The 18,005-nt window shown below is 56.9% G+C and overlaps 1 protein-coding gene across 2 annotated transcripts in view; it reads left to right on the plus strand.

The window, feature by feature from the left end:
* Window positions 1–12,716: 12,716 nt before the first annotated feature.
* The window catches only part of PTDSS2 (phosphatidylserine synthase 2), a gene marked incomplete at its 5' end in the record, with an annotated part of 28,485 nt that continues 23,196 nt past the window's right edge, over window positions 12,717–18,005 (plus strand). For both annotated transcript variants that reach the window (XM_079708110.1, XM_079708109.1), the window contains one exon: window positions 12,717–12,898. In XM_079708110.1, coding sequence (XP_079564236.1) covers window positions 12,717–12,898 — 182 coding nt within the window. The remainder of the gene's footprint in view (window positions 12,899–18,005) is intronic.

Below are 18,005 nucleotides of genomic sequence, written 5' to 3' on the forward strand. Positions count from 1 at the left end.
CATGGCCCTCACTGCCAGCACACCACCCACTCACTACCGCCCCAGGGTGGCCCAGCCCCTCTACTGCCTCACAAGCCTTCAGTCTCCCACTGCACCTCACCCGACCCGGGTTTTCTCCGTCCTGCCCACGCCGGGCCTTTGCCCCTGCTTCTCCCCCCACCAGCTTCCCCTCCTCTTCCCCAACCGCATTCCTGACTCCTCAGGAAAGCCTTACTGGACTGCTCCAGCCAGGCTGCACTTGAAGGCTGCCAGCTAAAATATAGGCCACCCAGTCACATTTGAATTTCAGAAAAACAACAGATACTTTTTAGTATAAGTACGTCCCAATTATTGCGTGGGACATACTTATACTAAAAAAAAAAAATTGTTGTTTATGTGACAGTCAATTTACTAGGTGCCTGTTTTTTGTTTTGCTAAATCTGGACCTCGACTCCAACCCCCCCGCCCGCAAACACACCAGGAAGTGTTGGGTCCAGGACCAGGCCTGGGTCTGCCCCCTCTCCTTCCCCTCTGTCTCAATCACAAAAGCTTTTGAGTGTCTCAATCAAAAAGAAATGCATCAGTTGCAACCACAGAACAGCAGGCTCTAGGGCATCAGGCGCTAAGGTCACAGTGAGACGGGGCTAGTGGGGCTAGTGCTGTCATCGTCTTCGTGGCCCAGTGCCACGGTGCAGCCCACGCTGGGCACTGAGATTCTGCCGCTGGTGGTCGCGGGGCTCGCCAGGCCCACTGCCCCCACTGTCCTGGAGAGTGGTCACCCCTCCTCTGGCAGCCCCGCCTCCTCCTAACCCCAGCTACCCTCAGCCCTCAGATCTGCACTCAGGTTTGGGGCCGGAGGAGAAAGCTGCCATTCTCAGTTCTCAGACAGATCTGCAGGGAGGGGGTTGCCCTGGGCTGAGGAGCCTCTGTCTCGGGGAAGAGAGTAAAGTCTCAAGTAGATGGGGACCAGGGACATTTGTGTCACCAGTCGCCGGTTCTGTGACTTGCCCGTCTTAGGGGCTAAGTGTCATGTTGGACAAATTCGTAAGTGAAACGGATCCTCACGTGCTTGTCTTCAGATCCAAGATGAGGGCTCGCCCCATCTCTCCCCAGGCCCAGGACCTCCTGCAGGAGGACCCTTCGAGGGTCCCCGGTGGACAGTCCCACAGAGGCTGAAAGGAGAGACTCCCTCACACGAGCACCGGCCTGAGGCTGAAGAATGGGCAGGACAAGCAGCGGGAAGACGGGACCCCAGGGTGGGGCGGGACGGCACAGGGAAGCCAGGCTGGCAGGATACAGCCGGAGGGAGCCTGGGGAAGACTGTCTGTGCGGGACCCGCCAAGACGGCAGCGGGAGGCTGGCCCTCAGGCAGCCCCAGAAATGAGGCTGCTGGACTTGGTGCCACTCTGGGGTCCCAGACACCCTTCCCTCCCCGGAGATATCACACAGCTTTGGGACATTACCCAGAGCCTCTTGGAAAAGGGGAACTCAACCTTCCCTGGAGGATGGTGTGTGATCTGGACCAGAGGTGTCCTACAGGCACTGACCCCCACTATTGATTCGGGCCACTAGACACCCCCCACCGAGGGCAAAGGTACATGCATCCCTCAGGGTTGCCCTGGTCACCCCTGGGCAATGGGCGAGCAGTCACAGGAGCGGCCAGGTCTGAGTCTCCCCTGCCCAGCCCTGGTCTAGCCACCCCACACCCCACAGCTGCAAAGGGGCCAGGTCCTGAGCATCAGCTTCCTGTACACTCTGGGCTCCCCAGCCCCATCCCCAGGCCACCTGCCACATGCAACACCCCTCTCTGGGCCTCCAGCATCAGGCTGTCCATCTGTCCATCTGTCCTCCAGGGAAAGAGGCCTTCACGGATGGGAACCAGGTTCACCTGAAGTCACCCCCACCTCCAGCCAAGCAGACTGCTTGGTGCACCCGAAGCGAGGTGTCTGGGGCCCCTGCGTCCCTGTCTATCAGACCCCACCCCCAGGAAGCCATGTGTGCCCATCAGGCTCCCAATCCCCAGGGCTCCTGCAGGGTTCCTACAGGGGCTACCTTGGCACTCGGCCGCGGGGATCCCAGCCCTGCCATGTGCAGACCCCCGGCAAGTCCCTGCACTTGGACGGGGGGCAGGCTCTGGGCACCCGGCTCTCTGTTGTCCTCCCTTTGGCCTTCCAGCCCCCACCCCTGCAGGCCATGCACCCAGGGCTTGGTACAGACTGGAGTCCCAGCGGGCTCACCCGCTGGCTCCGCAAGAGGAAACTTCTTATGACGCTGCAGCTCCCGGGAGACCTTCCCAGCCTTGGGAGCCGGAGCTGGGCGAGTCCTGCCCCTGTCTGTCCCTTCCCAGGCCAGCCTCCAGGTCACCAGAGGGGCGAATGCGACTGCCACCCAGCTCCCAGCAGTCCTGGCCCTGCGGGCTACGGGGAGCACCCATGTGACATCACCCCAGCTGCATGTGGCACACGTGGGCCTCCCTCACTCTCCACGGCCCGTCTCACGCCAGGAGTCACACCACAGCCCTGCTGGCACTCCACACCCTCCTGCCCTACTGCCCAGCATGAACAGGGAGAGGCCCGCCCTCGCTCGCCCAGCCTCTGACCCCACCCCTCAGCGGATGCCCCACCTGCTGGCTCTGCTTCCTCATCTTCCCTTCCCAGCCCCCTTCCCCTGGCCGTGCCCCCTCGCATGTGGGATCTTAGCTCCCCAACCAGGGATTGAACCCGCAACCCCTGAAGTGGAAGCAAGGAGTCCTAACCACTGGACCGCCGGGGAAGCCCCTGCTTCCTCCTCTTCCTCCTCTTCTGAGTCCTGTCATCTGCCTTCCCCCTCCCTTCTGCCATCCCCGTGTCTCATGTGTCCGGTCATCCACCCCCAGACACAGCTTGCTCTGTGTGCAGCCCTCACGGGGAGTGCGTAGTGTAAGTGGACGCGGGCCCGGAGAGCAGGTGCCTACTTGGCAGGGGAGCTTGCCCTTGTGGTGTGCACAGGCCCTGAGGGGCAGCGGGCAACTGGTGTCCAGGGGCTCGGTGCTACCTCCCAGGGACTCAGTACTCAGCACTTCAGCTCTGCAGAAGCATAAAGGGCAAGAAGGGAGCTGCCGGGAGGTGAGACTGGGGGTTAGCAGAAGCCAGACCACAGAGGGCCTCTCAGCAGCTGCGGAGCCTGGACTTCAGCTGGGGGCAGCAGGGAGCCATGGAAGGGACTGGAGCAGGGGAAGGGTGTGCTGAGATCCAGCTGGGGCCACAGAGTTCTCTGCTGTGTGCATCAGTCTTCTTTCAAGGGTTGATTCTCTTGCCTCAGTCAAACCAGGGGCTTCCTCCCCTCCCCACCCACCCTTGCCAGCCCCGCCTCCCTTCCACTCCAGCACAGGGCTGGCGTGGGAGGAGGGGGCAGCCAGGGCAGCTCGGGGTCAGGCCAGCGTATGCCCACATGCCAGCCTTAGCAGCCGGGGCTCCAGAGCTGGCTCTGGAAGGGCAGGGGCAGGGTGAGAGGCCGCCTGCTTGGCCCACACCTGGGAGCGCCCTGAGGGGGCTGAGTGGGAGGCCGCTTTCGTTCTCCACTTCAGCACGGGTCCCCGCCAGCTGCCCAAGGGCTGGCCGCAGCCCCGGAGACCGACCTCTTCCCTGGCGGAGGGAAGAAAGGGAGTCTTTCCAGGATGTTCTCCCGCCTACCTCCCCAGGGCCCCCACAGCCTCCTGCTCTGCCCCCAGAATCAGAATCCAGTAGCCCTCGGCGGGCTCCCACCCCTGCCTAGGCAGAACCCCCAGGGAGCCAAGGACCCAGCTGGCCACCCTGGGCCTCCCCATCCCCAGGTCAGCCCACCCTAGAGACCACAGCCCCCTCCCCTCAGGGCAGAGCGACAGGTCTGGGGTCTTCCTCCTGGCTCAGGGCCCAGGGGTGGATATGCCTTCCCCGCACACTCTGAGAGCCGGGCCGGAGGGACCCAAGAACCCCGGCTCGGGGCCCAGGGGGTGGACTTGCCCTCCCCGTGTAAACCCTTCACTCTCTAAGGGCCGCCCTCCTCGGTCCCGCCGCAATCCCAGCCCGGCCAGCCTCCCCGCGGCCTGGGCTGGACAGAACCCCACCCGCGGCCGCCCCAGGCACCCTCCAGGTGAGGGGGCAGGGCCGGCCGGAGGGGCCCCGGCTCGGACCCTGTCCGGGTGGGCGTGGCCTCGGAGCGGACTCACCCGCATGCTGGCGGCGGTGCTGGGCGCCGGGCTCGGAGGGTCGGAGGGACCGGCAGTCCCAGCGCCGGTGGGAACCCGAGTGTGGCTGCGAAGCCGCCCAGCGCTCCTTCCCGACTTCCGTGCGGGACTCTCCCCTCCCTCCTCGTCCTCCTCCTCAGGTCCCTGTGCCGCCCGGCGCCGTCGGGGAGGAGCTAGTGGCCCGCGGGCCAGAAGGCACACCCCTCTCCCCAGTCCCCCAGGCCTGGGGCACCTTCCTGGGGACACCGCCCTCGCCCCCGCCCCGAGGCTCTTAGCCTCACCTGCAGAGGGGCGTGTCCCCTCCGCTACGGGGTTAAACTGGCATCCGGTAGGGCGGAGCCCTGTCCGATGACCGCAGCTCCCTGCTCGCCTTGACTCTCCCCGACCTCAGGACGCACCTTCCCCAGGCCCTTCCAGAGCACCCAACCTCTGACCCTTTCAAGTGTAGTGTTGATTCCCTTAGAGGAGAAACTCGGGCCTAGGGGACTGAAGATGAGACAAACCCCAGCAAGAAACAATCAGCTCGGGCCTCCCTGGTGGCGCGGTGGTTGAGAGTCCGCCTGCCGATGCGGGGGATGCGGGTTCGTGCCCCGGTCTGGGAGGATCCCATGTGCCGCGGAGCGGCTGGGCCCGTGGGCCATGGCCGCTGGGCCTGCGCGTCCGGAGCCTGTGCTCCGCAACGGGAGAGGCCACAACGGTGAGAGGCCCGCGTACCGCAAAAAAAAAAAAAAAAAAAAAAAAAAAAAAAAAGAAACAATCAGCTCCCTGAGCCCCTGCTCTGTGGACCCCAGCTCGGGGAGGCGGAGCGCTTGGGGTCCTGAGGACAGGTGGCTGGCTGGGCTGGGTGGGGAATGAAGGACTGAGAGGGCAGTTCTACCACATCCTGTGGTCCAGGGGGGCAGCAGCTGGAGGAGGCTCTGGACCACTTGAGAGGGACTGTCCTGCAGGATAGGGAGGTGGGGTATCCAGGCTCTGACAGCTGCTGGGAAGCTGAGGACACAGGGCAGGAGCTCAGGAGGGAAGACATGCGGAGACACTGAGCAGCATGGGGGCAGCTGGAGGAGAGCAGGGAGCACCCGTAGTGTCACAGGGGGCACCCCGATGTCACGATACAGCATTGTGCAGCCCAGGCAACCCAGCAGTGTAGACCCATGGTTGACATGTTTGCTCTAGGTTCCCCCAGGGATAACATGGCCCCACCCACATTTCTGTTTGCAGGACCCCATGGCAGTCTGTGACATCAGCGGGGACTGAACTACGAAGTGGCAAAGACAAGAGAGTGAACTGGCAGCACAGAACCTGTGCAACTCTGCTGGAGCAAATCTGGACAAATGCATTGAGGTTGGTGTGACGGAAAACCCCAAACAGTAGCAGCTTAAACAAGCCTGTTTACTTCTCTCTCCCATAAATGACATCTGGAGGCGGTCCTACCAGATGCCTGGTTATTAACTTGTTGCTCTGTCACCGAAAGCACATGGACCCATCACATAGTTCAAAATGGCTGCTCAAGCTCCAGACGTCACATCCACATTCCAGACAGCAGGAAGCGCAAAGGATGAAGGAGGGGTATTCCATCCTGCATGTGGTTAGTCACCTGGCCAGTCACCTGGCCACACCTTACTGCAAGGAAGCATGGGATGTATGATCATTTTTCCTAAGGGAGAAGGTAGATGGACCCTGGGGGCACCCAGCAGCCTCTGCCACAGGTGAGAGAGCCTCAAATGCTGGGCTAGAGCTCAAGAAACAGAGTCAGCAAGAGATTTTGAGCATGAGTAATCCAAACTCAAGACCCCTATTACCAGCCATCTCCTGGACTCTCCATCTCCCCCCAGTCTCCAGCTCAACCTGCTCAGGACAGTTTGCATTTACACTTTCATTCTGTGAAAAGAGTCCACTAGTTCCCCCCAAGTGTCTACACAGCTGCTCCCTTTTTCAATGTCTTTATTTGGCATTCCCAATTTTAATGCCACAGAAGCACTTCTTCTTCTCTTTCCCACCTTCCAAGGGTCTGAGGGAACCTAAATTATATCCAGCAGCCTTCCTGCTCAAGAGCCTGCACCTGTGGCCCCTTGGGCACAGGCAGCGTAGCATCTCCAGCCTGGGGGCGGAGGGGCGCAGGAAGAGGAGCCCCGGCCTCGCCCCACAGTGGAAGCTCCCCTACTCTGAATGCAGGATGGAAAGGGCAGATCTCATCTAGTCCTATCTGGAGAGGAAATGGGTGCGGCCCTTTTGGAAAGCAGTCCAGCAATAAGAATCTAAAGCCTTAAAAATTGTTTAGACTTTGGTCCATTAATTAACTTCTTCTAAACTATCCTAAGAAAAACTCCCAAATATTGAAAGTATGTATTACTGTGTCCTTTGAGGCAAAAATTATAAACCACCTAGATTATCAATAATAGGGAAATGTCTGAGCAAACACGGTATAGTCATATGCTGATTAAGCAACCATTAAAAATGATGCTTTCAGAGAGTTTATGACAGCATAGGAAAATGCTTATGTTATACTGTTAAGTGAAAAAAAACATAGATTGTAAACATATATACAAGTTTTTAATCTCAACTAAGTTAAAATGCATTAAAATACCAGGAGAGTAGTTTTTATATTTGATATTTATATTTGCGTGTGGACGGTGGAATTGTGCTTTTCTTCCTATAGTTTGCTTTCTTTGACACACATCACTTTTATAAACTTTATATTATTAAATGCACTTTGTTGTCATATTAAAGTCTATTATTAGGAACTTTGTTCAGACTCAGCCTCACTCTCTGCCTTGGTTTTGAGTACATCTTGTGAAGAAGCCGCACCCCTTCAGGCAGTGTGGCCTGGCCACCCGGGCTGTTGGCAGGCTGACCCCGCCCTGTTTTGGGCGGAGAACTCCAGTCGAGGTGCACATGGGCCTCCGGCTCCTCCCCTGTGAACCCTGGACCCTGCTCTCCTTTCCTTCCTCCTCCACCTCCAGAGAACCCTGCACACCTGTCGTCTCCCTCTGAGGGCCAAAGTGCAGCAGGACACAGGCCCCCCATTCCTGCTGTCTCTAGGGCGCCTCCCCCAGGAAGAGGTCAGAATGACAAGTCTACCAAGAGTGCCCCAGGCTCATCCTCACGGGGGGAATCTGTCCTCCCAACCCCAGTGGCCTGGATGTGGCCGAAGACCCTCTGGGGTCTTTCTGAGGCTGCTCCTCGGGGGCAGCACAGGCAGGGCTGCTGAGGTTGGGGTCTCCCGAGTCCTCTCCAGGCTGGCCCCAGGCACCCCACCCCTCTCTGGCTTCTCTGGCTGACGGGGCCTCTCTTGGGCCATAGACCTCGCTGGCCTCAGGCCCCTGCAGGAGGGACCCCTCCCCCAGGTTGGGTCTCTGCTCCTCCGGTCTGCGGGAAGCTGGCCCATGCCTGTCACACCAGGATGGCATTGGGGTGGGGACCCAGGCCCCTGATGTCCTCACCCCAGGAACACTTCTGTCTCCCTGCTGCTCCCCACCAGTGCCTCAGGGCCTTAAATTTCAGCAGTTCCTGTTTTCTTTCTTTCTTTTTAATAGTGAATGCCATTTATTCATTTATTCATTTATTTTTATTTGGTTGCACCAGGTCTTAGTTGCAGCAGGCATGCTCCTTAGTTGCGCCTTGCAGGCTCCTTAGTTGAGGCTCACAGGCTCCTTAGTTGTGGCATGCATGTGGGATCTAGTTCCCTGACCAGGGATCCAACCCGGGCCCCCTGCATTGGGAGCGCGGAGTCTTAACCACTGCGCCACCAGGGAAGTCACCTGTTTTCTTTCTCAGGGAGCGGAGAGCCGTTCTTCGCTGAGTTTACAGCCCTGTTGTCCCAAATCCTTCCATCAACCCTGAGAAAACTCCCAGGCGGCAGGTGTGCGAGTGGCGGGCAGAGATCTATGGAACCCTTCACCTATGCAGGTTTACCACTCCAGTGGAAAATGATAGTCATGGTTCTTTTACAAATTCACAACTTTTTCTCTGCCTTCCTTGCAAGAATGTTTTTGGAAAGCATTTCTGCCAACATTTTCACCATTTACCACCATAAATGTGTCCTGCAGGCCTAAGGAAACCTTGGGATCTGAGACCAGGCCGCTCCCATGTAACCTTTGACCTGGTTCTTTGAGGTGTGGTCTCGGGACACCAGCAATCCCTGAGCAAGGCCAGAATCAGCCACCGTCAAAGCCCCTGAATTGCTCCAGTGCGCTGGGGCTTCCCACAGTCACCGCCATGGCTGAGGAAGGTCACGGCCTCTGACCCTCCCCACATGGGGTCCCAGGGGCAGCCCCACAAGTTCTCAGAACCTCAGCGGGCCACGTCCTCAGAGCTGTTCTGCTAACTCCTCACACCTGTGTCAACCTTAAAACGAAATAGCCAGTTATTTCACTAGCAAAATGAGTTTATTTGGGAATGGCAGGGGAACTGCTGTTCAGGAAACACAGACTATGGCCAACCACAGGCAAGTCTGGAGAACAAAGGAGAGGAACTGTTATATTGGGAGGCGCTGCTTTGAACCGGAAGTCCACGGAGAAAAGCGCAGGGTGGTGATGGGTTCTCGTGTGCTGAGTGGTGGTAGCTTCTCTCTGGCTGGCTATTGCTGGACAAGGAGAAAAACTTCCTTCTGCTGGGTAGTAAAGCAAGCTTCTTCCTGCCCAGGAATGTAAAGTAAGGTACGTGTGTGTGAGCGCTCCCCCTTCAGGGTTTCCCGACTCCATTTTCTTTTCTTTTTTTTTTTTTTTTTTTTTTTTTTTTTTTGCGGTACGCGGGCCTCTCACTGTTGTGGCCTCTCCCGTTGCGGAGCACAGGCTCCGGACGCGCAGGCTCCGGACGCGCAGGCTCAGCGGCCATGGCTCACGGGCCCAGCCGCTCCGCGGCATGTGGGATCTTCCCGAACCGGGGCACGAACCCGTGTCCCCTGCATCGGCAGGCAGACTCTCAACCACTGCGCCACCAGGGAAGCCCCCGACTCCATTTTAAATGAGGTTTCCCTTTGTTAATTTTCACACCTGCCACCTGGCCACCTGGGCCACAAAGTGTGGTGGGCCTTGCAGATGCCCTGCCCCTCCCCCTCTGGCCTGTCTCCAAGTCTTGCAGTGGGAGAGGTGAGGGGGCTGCAAGGTGTCTGGGGGTGAAGCGTCGTGGTTAGGTCAGGGACTAGGTGGAGGTGAGACCCAGATGTCAGGCCCCAGGAGCAAAGCTGCAGGTGCAGGGGTCTCTGCAGAGTGCAGGGGTTCAGGGGAGAGGCTCCAGGGGGAAGAAGAGGCTGGGCCAGTGGGTTACCAACCTTTCTGTGCCTTTCTAAGCCAGAGATAAAAATAGAACCTGGGGGTGTAAAGATCACAACAGGTACCATTTGTGAAGCTGTTGGGAACTCTCTGCATTTAGAGTAAACAGTTCAGTAGTTTTTAGTATACTTGCAGATACATGCAACCATCACCACAGTCAATTTTAGAATGTTTTCATGTCCCTGAAAAGAAACCCAGTACCCTTGAGCAGTCAGTCCACATTCCCTTCCCAGCCTGTGGTGACCACTATTCTGTGTCCATGATTTGCCTATTCTGGCCTATTGACATCTCATATAAGTGGACCATATAGTATATAGTCTTTTTCTTAAAATTAATTAATTTGTTTATTTTTGGTTGCGTTGGGTCTTCGTTGCTGCGTGCGGGCTTTCTCTGGTTGTGGCGAGCGGGGGGCTACTTACTCTTCATTGCAGTGCACGGGCTTCTCTTTGCAGTGGCTTCTCTTGTTGCGGAGCACGGGCTGTAGAGCACAGGCTCAGTAGTTGTGGTGCACGGGCTTTGTTGCTCCACGGCATGTGGGATCTTCCCGGACCAGGGCTCGAACCTGTGTCTCCTGCATTTGCAGGCGGATTCTTAGCCCCTGCGCCACCAGGGAAGCCCAGTATATAGTCTTTTGTGACTGACTTCTTTCACTTAGCACAACGTTTTCAAGCATAATGTACAACCCATGTTGTAGCATGTGTCAAAACTTCATTCCTTTTTACAGTTGAATAATTTTCCATTGTATGGATATACCACATTTTTTTGCATGCATTCATCAGTTGGTGGACATTAAGTTGCTTCCCCTTTGGTTATTATGAGTTATGCTGCTATGAACATTGTGGAACTAATTAAAGAAACCAGCTAAAGCTGGAATGCGGACAGGCCTGTAGGGGAAGCTCTCATGCCCTCAATGCATCGTCAATGACCCCCAAACAGTAAGAGATGTCCCCCTACACCTCTGACAGGAAGGCATCTCTATTAACTATCTAGCAGAAAGAAGAAAACTTCTCTCTGCTTCACTCTGATTGCAGCCAATCAGAGACTGCAGTGGCCCAACTATGGGAAGTCTCCCTACTTTGGACCCCCAGCTCCTCCAGTGGACTCTGACTATCAAAGCCCCTTCCAATCCCCCTTTTCCCTATAAAAGCAAGTTCCCTCTCCTTGTTCTCTGTATTTGCCTGTGGTCCACCATGGTTCACGTATCTCATATTGCAATTTCTCTGCTATTCCTGAATAAACTCACTTTTGCTATTTATATTATTGAAGTGGACACATGTGGTGTCAGTAGTGGGGTCTGGAGGCAAACCCCAAGGGATGAAATTGACTGAGGCATTGCACCAAGCCCTTTGTGCTTATTGCTTCTGTGAGTCACCACCAGCTTTTGGTTTGGTGAGTTTCCTCTCGGATTCTGAGCTCTGCTCTTCTTGCATTTTGAGCTCTACAACTTTATTCAGGACAGAGGCTTTGTCCTTTCAGGGGTGTGGTTTCATCCTTGGTGAGTACTCAGCTGTTTTCTGGAGCGCACGATAGCAAGGTTCTCTTTTGGGGACTGAGCTAATTGGGATCTAAGAGTTTTGTTTTATTCCCTTTGGAATCTGGGTTAGGACTCTAGCAACTTTCTTGGGTTTTCAGGAGGACTTAGGGAAATGGGATCCTGGCCATCTAAATGCTCTGAGGGCAGCTCTCCTTTGGGGACTCCAGCTGGTTTCATGTTTAAAATCTAGGGACCGCCCTACATGACTATTTTTTAACTAAGTGGGCCAAAGTAATCCAGAATTACAATGGCCATTATGGGCAACTTTTGATCTCCCCAAACTCGTTTTTCATAAGATTAAATTGGAGGACTGCAGTTCTAAAATTAAACAAAACGAATGGTATATTTATTTTCATTGGAAATGCAAACAGAAAAAGACACGCCCCCACCCCCCGCCCTCCGAAAGGAAGTTATCTCTACGGACCACCCAGCCGGACGAAGGAAACTTCTCTCCTCCCACGGCAGCCCAGCCAATCAGAGACTGCAGTGGCCCAGCCCATGGGAAGCCTCCTTACTTTGGACCCCCAGCTCCTCCAATGGGCGCTGGATATCACAGCCCCTCCCAGCTCCCTTTTTTCCCTATAATAGCACGTTCCCCCTCCTTGTTCTCTGGTTTGCCAGTGGTTCACCATGGTTCAGAGATGCTGAGCTACAATTCCTCTGCTATTCCCGAATAAGCCTGCCTTTGCTGGTAAAATAACTGGCTACTTTATTATTAAAGGTGACAATATCCAGTTCTGCATGGACATATGTTTTCATTTCTTGAGTATATACGAATTGCTGGGTCACATGGTAACTATGTTTCACCCTTTGAGCAGCTGCCGGACTTTTTTTTTTTTTTTTTGGCTGCGTTGGTTCTTCGTTGCTGCGCGCAGGCTTTCTCTAGTAGTGGCAAGTGTCTTCATTGCGGTGAGCAGGATTCTCCTTGTGGTGGCTTCTCGTTGCGGAGCACAATCTCTGGGCTCGCGGGCTTCAGTAGTTGTAGCTCGCGGGCTCTAGAGCGCAGCCTCAGTAGTTGTGGCACATGGGCTTAGTTGCTGTGCGGCATGTGGGATCTTCCCAGACCAGGGCTTGAACCCGGGTCCCCTGCATTGGCAGGCGGATTCTTAACCACTGTGCCACCAGGCAAGTCCTGCCGGACTTTTTCAAATGGGTCAGAGCTAAATGTTTTTGCTGGGGGCTCTGTCTACATTAATAATTTGAGTCAACCAAGATCAGCATGTCTACTACTTTCTTAAGAACTACTCTCTGGCCCTGAAGAGGACTCTACAGGCTAGAGTCTGGAGCTCCCAATGGAGACTGGGGAGAACACGCCTGGGCTCAGGGTATTGGGAAACGGGGGAGTGCTGGTGGCGCGCCGGGGGGGCAGGCCGCGGGGGAGGAGGGTCTGGGGCAGCCCGGGCGCCCCAGCAGTATAGGGAAACCTCGCGCTTCCCGCAACTTTGCCGCGCTGGTTACCTAGCAACCAGGCGGCATCCCTCCCAGCAAGCACTGCTTCCAACGCACGACATTGGGGACTACGAATCCCAGCATGCCTCGCGCCCAGGCGCTCGGACTACAAGTCCCACAATGCACCGCCCGCCCTTTTCTTGCCGCCCCCCGCCTCTGCTCTCCGGAGACCCTGCGGAGCGAGCGCCGCGACCCCTTCCCGGCGCTCTTCGCGCGGTCTCGCGGTGACTCTGGTGCGTGGGGTCAAGGCGAGGGGCAGAGCTGCTGGGGTCGGGGCGTCATGCGGAGGGGTGAGCGCAAGGGCGCCGAGGGGCCGCGGCCGGGGTCCCCTGTGCCCGTGGGCAAGGCCTCGCTGGAGGAGCCGCTGGACGGCGCGGCTACGGGCCGAGCGAGCGGGCCGGCCGCCGGCCGCCGCAGCACCGAGTCAGAAGTCTACGACGACGGCACCAACACCTTCTTCTGGTGAGGGACGGTGGTTCGCTTCAGTGCCGGCTGGGGTCGCGAGGGGCGTGGCCACGTCGTGCGGGTTGGGGGTGCCCGCAGGACCCCGGGACCGGCCCCTTGCCGCTGCAGCCCCGACCCGGACTCCCCGGTGGTCCAGCCCCTCATCTCTGACCCCTGCCCCCTATCCTGGGAGGACTTGGCTCCGAAGTCACCTCAGAAAGGCTTTTTCTGCCCTCCCTGTCCACAGTCCCCCGCTGCCCTCCGTCGTGATCCCTTTCGCTGACGGTGCTGATTCCGTGTGAAATGATCGTCTCCTCCCCCGGCACGTGGCGGTAATATCGACACCTTACTCCGTGCCAGGGGCTGAGCGAACTAGTGTAGAGGAAGGCTCTTCCTCTCTTTAGTGGCTCCTCGCTAGGCCAGCCCTTTGACCTCTGTGCAGCTCGGTCCCCGCCAAGCCTCGGGGTCAGGCCGTCCTCTAGTCTCCCTTCGCGGGGGTCAGGGAGGGAGGGAGGGGCCGCCAGGAGCAGAGTTGGAAGAGTTCATGATGTTGCTTTAGGCCGAGTTGGGCACTTCTGCGTTTGAGGGTCCAGGAAAGCAGTCTTGGACCAACAGGTCCCAGGTGTGGCTCGTGCACCTGATGGCTCAGTGACCTTGGGCTACCCTTCGCCAGTCTGAGCATCTCTTTCCTTGCTTCTTAGGGGCACAAACCCCATACGCTAGAAAGTGTGCTTCTTGAGAGGAGGGCTGTGGCCGTTCTATGCTACTCAGTTCATGGCCACCTAAAGTTGTATCCCGTGGTAGGCCCTGGGGACATTTGTGGCTTTGGTGCGAAGAGAGCTCATGGGAGAGACAGACGTGTAGGCAGCAAGGATGCCATGTGGAAGCAGCTCCTCAGATAGGGAGCCTGGGACCGCAGAGAAAATGCGAGCAGGAAAGGAGGAGAGCCTGACGGAGCCACTGGACAGTCGGCGAGGTACCGCACAGCTGGAAACCTCAGGAGGTGCACGTGGGGCCACTGGTGTCTTGCTTGTATCTGACTCGGGAGAGACAGGGAAGCGGATGTGGTGGGGGAGGCATCCCTGCATCTAACGAGGTCGGGATCTTCCCTGTGGGTGTGGGCAGCTGCTGCTGGGGGTGGCCACCCAGCCTTGCTCTGGGAAGATACTGTGCTCCGGTGGCCTGGAGCCAGGGGGAGAGGGGTGGGGTGCCCTCCTCGGCGGGGGTGTGGCCCCAGAGCTAGAGACATTCTGTGAGTGGACCAGGCGTCTCCTGCTCGGGGGACAGGACCCCTTCAGACTTCAGGACAGAGGGCACCGTCCTCCGACAGCCCAGCTGGTTACCACAGGAGGGAGACTGAGGTTCTGGAGTGGTGCCCAGGCTTGCTTTCCTTTCCCATTCGTTCAGTGCATATTTTGGGGGTGCCAGTTGCTGTTCTAGGGGATACAACAGAGAACTAAACAAGAAACTTAGGTTCTGGCACAAGACTGGAGCCTCAGAAGGCTCAGCATGTTGGCCGAGGGGGTGCTGAGCAGTGCTCACAGAAACCAGAGGGTTACGAGGGCACGTGCGGGTTTCTTTAGAAGCACAGAGCAGCGGCCCGCGGGTCCCTGCCCATGGGGACACAGAAAGGCCTGCTGTAGCTGCGCTCACTTGTGGGGAGGCCTGATAGAGCCAGGAAGGCTCCGAGGAGGGCGCGCCGCGGGGCAGCCAGTTCCCGGTACCGGCCTCCTGGGCCTCCTGGGCGGGTGTCTGCAGCCTCCGCACCGCAGGTGTGTGGGGTGCTGGCGTGTGTGGTTGTTGCTGCGTCCCGGGCCTCTGCCCTCACCTGTGCAGGGGAAGAAGCTTCACGTTTCCTCAAGGCAGGTAACCAGATGCTCACCTGGCGAGAATGACTTATTTTTACTTGCAGGGCCCAGCCACTTACCTTCTTCTGAGTCTCTCATCATTGACTTGCTGTGCTGGGATTTTAAAAACTCTTTATTTTGAGTTTTAGGGAATTTTATTAATGGATGTTACCAAAAAATTAACATAAAGACTAAAATGTATGTATTTGTGGAAACGCCTATATGTTCCAAAATTACTTGGAAGAACTCTTGCATGTTCAAAACCTTGTTTTTACAGTTTTCGTTTCCAAAGGAGCTTGGGCTTCTTAGGGGCCATGTATGAGGATTGTGAGTTTCTTTGTTATTACTTGTCAGCCACAGAGTATGGAATTAGGAGTCAGCCGTGGAGCCCAAGGCTGGGCTGCCCCAAACTGGACCTCGGGGAAGGGGCAAGAGGACCACTGGGGTCTGCGGTGGCACAGACACCACCTCTTCTGCCAGTCGTGGTTGTCTTCATTGGTGAACACCTGGTGGAAACGTTCAGGACGGCAGACACAGTGCAAAGATGCGGCAGCTCGATTTTTCTGAAAATTGTTCTGGACGCTCTTGGAGACCCAGTGCCCCAACGGGTGCTTCTGGACATAGCCACCTATAGGTGGAAGATAGGTGAATCGCCGTTGGGTCACCAAGCTTCGAGTCAGGGACAAGATGGATGGTTGTGACATTTTGGAAATGCTCACTGCATGCTCACATCTTACAACATTGAGCGTTTGGTGAGCGCGGGCTCTGCCGTCAGCAACACGTCTCACAGTAGCTGTGAGAATCTGCGGGGCAGATCTTAGACGCCCCATGTTCCTCAGTCAGTGTGGGTTAGGGTTTGCCAGCTTCGCCCACATCAGGGCAGCATGACTTGCCAGCTGGTGCCTTTTTGGTCCTGCTGGTCGGCAGGCCAGGAGGGTCGGTGGCCCCAGGTGCCTCTCGCAGGCCTGGGACAGGCCTTCTGGTCCTGACGTTCCCTGGCCGAGCCGCCGCTGTGCACTCAGTCTCACAGCCACATCTTCGCACCGTCTCTGATTGGTCTGGCAGTCTGCCTCCCTGCCCGCTCGGCATGTGAGTACGGTCATCTCTAGACAGGGGCCGACAACTGGGTATTTTCCGCTCGCCTTGGCAGGGAGCCTGCTGTCTTCATGCCCTCACCCTGGCCCAGTGGCTGGAGTCACAGGATTTACGGCCGATCTCTCCCTGTGCCTGGATCCCCCACGTCATCTATTAGTCACTCAACCAAATGGTGCATTTGTCTTCCTGGGCACCGGGAGCTAGGAGCAAGAGGTCGTTGCCCAGCTCTGGCATCCGAGAGGGACACCGAGTCTTCCCTGCTGTCCTGCGCCACCGACCTGTCGTTTTTATCACGTCTCTGTGGCCACAGCGAACATGCAGAGCTTTTCCAGCCCCAGCATCCTCGCTTTGCCACATCAAGTCCATCTCAGTACGTCTGGCCTCTCCCCTTGGGCTCTGGTGGCCCCCGTCACACAGTGTTCATGAGGACAGTACCTGACCTGCCCAGCCTTCCCGTCTCAGCAGCTCCGCCTTCCTTCCTGCCCACCTAGTTTCCTTCTAGTCTTACTTCCCTTCTGTCTAGAGGCCTTCCTGGAGTGAGTGATTCTTTTGGAGCAGGTCTGCCGGCACCGGCTCCTCTATTTCTTCCTCCATCCACGAATGTTTAGTTCACCTTCGTTCCTCAAGGATGTTTTTGCTGGACAGGGGATCCTGGTTTAACGTTTCTTTTCTTTCACTGCTTTACAAATTTTGTCCCACTTCCTCTGGCCTCCATGGTTTCTGAGGAGAAATCTGAGCTCAGACTTGGTGTTTGAGCTGAAAAGAAGCCTGGTGAGGAGTCTGTGCTGCAGCGGCTGAAAAGCAGGGACCTTTGGGACCAATTCTAACATCTTGATTTCTGACTTTATTCCTGTTTTTTGCTTTTTTCCTCTGAAAATGCTCACCAGGGTAGGCATGACCGTGACCCTGGGGCAGGCAGTGGGCATTCTGGAGCTCAGGGGACTGGACCTGCCTGCCTGCCGGCCTGCCGGCCTGCCTGCCGAGGGTGCTGTCCCGTGGCTCCGCCCACGGCCCAGCAGGCACGTCTACACAGGCCTGGAGCTGAACCCAGCCGGCCCTGAGCGGTTCTGCTCAGTCACGCTCAGCCGGCTTGGGCTCCACGTCCCGTCCAGAGTGTCAGCTGTACCTTCTGGGCAGATCCAGGCCAGCCACTCCCAGCATCTCCTGCCCGCCCTGGAGGGTCGCGAGGCAGCCCCATCTGCTCTCGGCTCTGCAGCGGCTCTTGCCCCACCGACGTGAGTCCGGGCCTCCCAGGGCAGGACCCCCTCCTCCAGCCACGGTGGCCCCTCAACCCTTTGCTCTCGCGTTGCTGGCCTGGACCTGCGTCCCCAGGTGTCCTGCGTGAGGCCCTCCCTAATTCTGCACCCCACCCCACCCCGTTCCATTGTCCCCATACCCAGACCTCTGTGTGTCTTGCTGTGTTGGAACGACAGCTCAGGGAGACAGGATTGGGGTTTGTTGGCACCTGGTAGCTGCTCTGCGCCACTTAGTGTCTGTGTCACTCAGGCCCACTGGCCCTGGGTCTCATCGCCTTACGGCGAGGGTTTATGAGGTGATACAGGTGGGCTAGAGGCATCCTGAGCAGGGCTCAGACCCCAGACCCTCATCACCGAGCTGCATGACCCTGACACTGCCATTTACAGCTCTGACCAGCCTCAGGGGCCAAGGTGACAGAGAGACCCATGCCTTATCGTTATCACCCTCGTAATCCAGATGCCCTCGGTCCCTGGTGGGTTCTCAGTGACTCTTGTTCTCCCTGCTAAAATCTGATGTCCCCTCCGGGGCGGGAAGGTTGGGCCATGTCCTAGACCCAGGAGAGGCAGCTGGGTCCCTCTGTGTGTAGGTGTTGGCTAATGTCCGGCAGAGGATCAGTTTCTGGGTCACCACATCCGGAGAACCTTAGGAGTGAAGGTCTAAAGTAGGACCTTATAATGTAGTCTGTGTGCTGTAATTATTCTACAGATCTCTCGGGCACTGAAATGTTTACTATACAGAGTTCAGCGGAAAGGCTGAGATTTTCCTGAAGTTCCCTCATGGCCTAGGACTCAAATGTGAATATATTAATATTGAATTGTATGAAAATAGTTAAAATAGGAGTTTTGTTCACTTCTAATAGTTTTAAATGCCAGTATTGTGAAGTATGGCAAAAGAATGTGCTCTCTGCTTTCTTTACTTGGAGCTAA

This window comes from Hyperoodon ampullatus, assembly GCF_949752795.1.
Source record: "Hyperoodon ampullatus genome assembly, chromosome: 7".
NCBI classification, from domain to species: domain Eukaryota; kingdom Metazoa; phylum Chordata; class Mammalia; order Artiodactyla; family Ziphiidae; genus Hyperoodon; species Hyperoodon ampullatus.